The 3,504-nt window shown below is 34.0% G+C and overlaps 1 protein-coding gene across 1 annotated transcript; it reads left to right on the plus strand.

The window, feature by feature from the left end:
* The first annotated feature begins 818 nt into the window (after positions 1-818).
* On the plus strand, positions 819-2,768 carry LOC122026513. The gene has a single exon (XM_042585252.1). It carries the CDS (start codon positions 819-821, stop codon positions 2,766-2,768), a length of 1,950 nt encoding a protein of 649 aa, XP_042441186.1.
* The last annotated feature ends 736 nt before the right edge of the window (positions 2,769-3,504 follow it).

A 3,504-nucleotide genomic window follows, 5' to 3' on the forward strand; every position in this document is an offset into this window, starting at 1 on the left:
GAAAGATGGCAGGGAAGGAACAAGCGTCGGCTGCTCATGAGGCAGCCGTTGCCTTGCCAGGCAACGAGCAGCCGCTTCTCGTGTGGCAGGTTCACGAGCGGTCTCATACGAAGCGGCCATTGCTTCGCCAGGCAACGAGTCGTTGCTTGGTGTGCGGTCAATTCGAGTGCGACCACGTTGTTGCTAGGCATGGTAGCGGTCATGAACGCATCACTGCCCGACGAACAACTGTGCGTTGCTGCCTCGCCGAGTAGTGATTGCTCACAAGACAGCCATGAATGCCTCAGGCTTCTGCATGCATGCGCCCGATTTTTTTTTTTTTTCAAATCGTTAGCCACCATGCATGCATGTGTCTGATTAGTTTTTTTATCAGATTAAGCCAATGGTGACAACATACTTGCATGCAAAGTTACTATTTAAGTTATTAATAGCTATAGAAATTTTGATATATAAGATCTTCTTGAATTTATGACTTGACTGAATATCTGAGAAAGTATTTAATTGTGTTTGATGCTCAATTTTAAAATAACTATAGAATCATTGTTTAATTAAAACTTCTCATAATTATACCATGCTACTTGTGATATAATTTTTCCCCCAAATTTAACTAGTTATGCAACTCTATTATACAACTGATTATGGATCTTATCTCTTATATTAGATAGTTATGACAATATTAGTATTTAGTGGATTTTTTAGTACACCCCATGCATTTTTAATATTTGTATGTTATACTTATTTTAACAAGTGTTTTTTTGTAGAATTATTATGGATAAGAGTTGGATGTTTTTACCAAGACAAACCATGGAATATAAACCATGGAATATAGAAATGGAGTTGAGAGTTTCTTACATTTTGCATTTGCTAATGCAAACATAAATGGAATGATTTTATGTCCTTGTACACGGTGTAAAATTGGTATATTTGTTTCAAGAGAAATTGCCTATGATCATTTGACGGTCGATGGTTTTATCAAAGGTTATACTCACTGGATAGCTCATGGAGAGATAGCATGTAGTGCATCTATAAACTCTACTTTTGTTCCATCACAAAAGGATGCAGATGATATGCATGGTTTAGTTTATGAGATATTTGGGATGCCAGAGCATAATGATAATATACTTAGCACACCAGAATTTGAAAATGATAAGGAGATTCCAATTGAAGAGGCTGAGAAATTCTATAAATTAATTGATGATTCACAAAAAGAATTATATCCAGGTTGCAAGAAATTCTCAAAACTTGCATTTATTATTCGTTTGCTTCACTTAAAGTGTCTTGGTAAAATTACGAATAAGATTTTTGATATGCTTTTAGATTTGTTGAGAGAAGCATTTCCTAATGCAATGAATGATTTGCCTAAGTCATACTATGAAGCAGAGAAATTGATGAAGCAATTAGGACTTGGTTATGAAAAGATTGATGCTTGCCCTAATGATTGCACTTTGTTTTGGAGGTTGGATAAAGAAAGAATTCAATGTAAAACATGTAATGAGCTCAGATGGGAAACATCTGAAAATGATCCTACTGGTGAGAAGAGAAAAATCTCACGTAAGGTTTTATGGTATTTTCCAATAAAGCCTAGATTACAACATTTGTTCATGTCATCCAAAACAGCATCCCATATGAGATGGCATTCTGAATCCCGCACAAAGGATGGTTACATGCGGTATCCAGCTGACTCCCCAGCTTGGCAAACATTTGACCATAAGCACCCAGAATTTGCAAAGGATCCTAGAAATATAAGGCTTGGTTTAGCATCAGATGGATTTAATCCATTCAAAAATATGAGTACAACACATAGTACGTGGCCGGTTATTTTAATGCCATATAATCTTCCACCATGGATGTGTATGAAGCAACAATACTTTATGTTGTCGCTATTGATACCTGGCCCAACTGCTCCAGTAAATAATATAGACATCTACTTGCAACCACTTATTGCATATTTGAAAGACTTATGGGAGATAGGAGTTCAAACATATGATGCATCAACTAAACAAAATTTTCAATTACATGCAGCATTACTATGGACAATAAGTGATTTCCCTGGATATGCCATCTTATCAGGATGGAGTACTAAAGGACAACTTGCATGCCCAGTGTGTCACAAGTTTACACATTCACAATGGTTAAAAAATGGTGGAAAATATTTCTATATGGGTCATCGTAAGTTTTTAAATAGTGATCATGCATTTCAGAAAAATGCTCAATTTTTTGATGGCACAAAAGAATATGGAAAACCACCACCCAAACTATCAGGAAGCATGGTGATAAATGAGTTGAAAATTTCTAAATTTACATTTGGGAAAACAATTAATGATAATTCAGCACTACCATTCAATTGGAAAAAATTCAGTATTTTCTTTGATTTACCGTATTGGAAAGATAATGTGATACGTCACAATCTTGACTTTATGCATATTGAAAAGAATGTATGTGAATCTATTTGTGGGACATTGTTGAATATGGAAGGAAAAATGAAAGATAATCTTAAAGCACGACTTGATTTACAAGAAATGGGGATAAGATCATCACTTCATCCTATTGAGAAAGGACAAAAGAAAGTTTATTTACCTCCAGCATCTTTTTCAATGGGAAAAAAAGAGAAGGGTATATTTTGCAAGGTCTTAAAAAAAATTAAAGTTCCAGATGGCTATGCATCCAACATATCACGATGTGTTCAAATGAAACCGCCAAAATTAGTTGGTCTAAAAAGTCATGATAATCACATTTTGATGCAACAATTGTTGCCAGTCGCACTATGAAAAACTTTATCTAAATCAATTCGGATTCCTTTGATTAGATTAAGTAGATATTTTCGAGAGTTATGTTGTAAAGTAATTTCTCCTACGGATATGGTTAGTCTGACGAGAGATATTGCAGTGATCCTATGTGAATTGGAAAAGATTTTTCCTCCCTCATTTTTTGACATAATGGTTCATCTAACTATTCATTTAGCTACTGAAGTACAACTTGCCGGGCCAATTCACTACCGTTGGATGTATCCAATTGAAAGGTAATATATAAATCTTGTTGATGTTATTTTATTTAAAATATTTTATTTGATAAATAATATAAATTATTGTGTTTTTGACTTAAGGTCCTGGGGACATTGAAGTCTTATGTTCGAAATAGAAGTAGGCCGGAAGGATCTATTGCTGAAGGGTATTTAGCTGAGGAATGTTTGACCTTCTGCTCTTTATATTTAGCAGATTATGTAGAGACAAGATTTAATCAATCATCAAGAAATGATGATATAAATATTGAATCAACATTCTCAATATATATCTTTAACATCTCTGGTTATGCACTTGGAAAAGTCATTGCAACTAAGTTTGATACTGAGATATTAAAGAAGGCACATCAATATGTGTTATTTAATTGTCATCACGTACAATCTTATGTAGAGTATGTTTTTATATAAATCATGGTGTTTAGATATATAACTATTTAAGTCATCATTATATACAAAATTAATATTATTAATTTGCAGTGAACACC

The sequence above is a fragment of the Zingiber officinale genome, chromosome 10A, assembly GCF_018446385.1.
Source record: "Zingiber officinale cultivar Zhangliang chromosome 10A, Zo_v1.1, whole genome shotgun sequence".
NCBI lineage: Eukaryota > Viridiplantae > Streptophyta > Magnoliopsida > Zingiberales > Zingiberaceae > Zingiber > Zingiber officinale.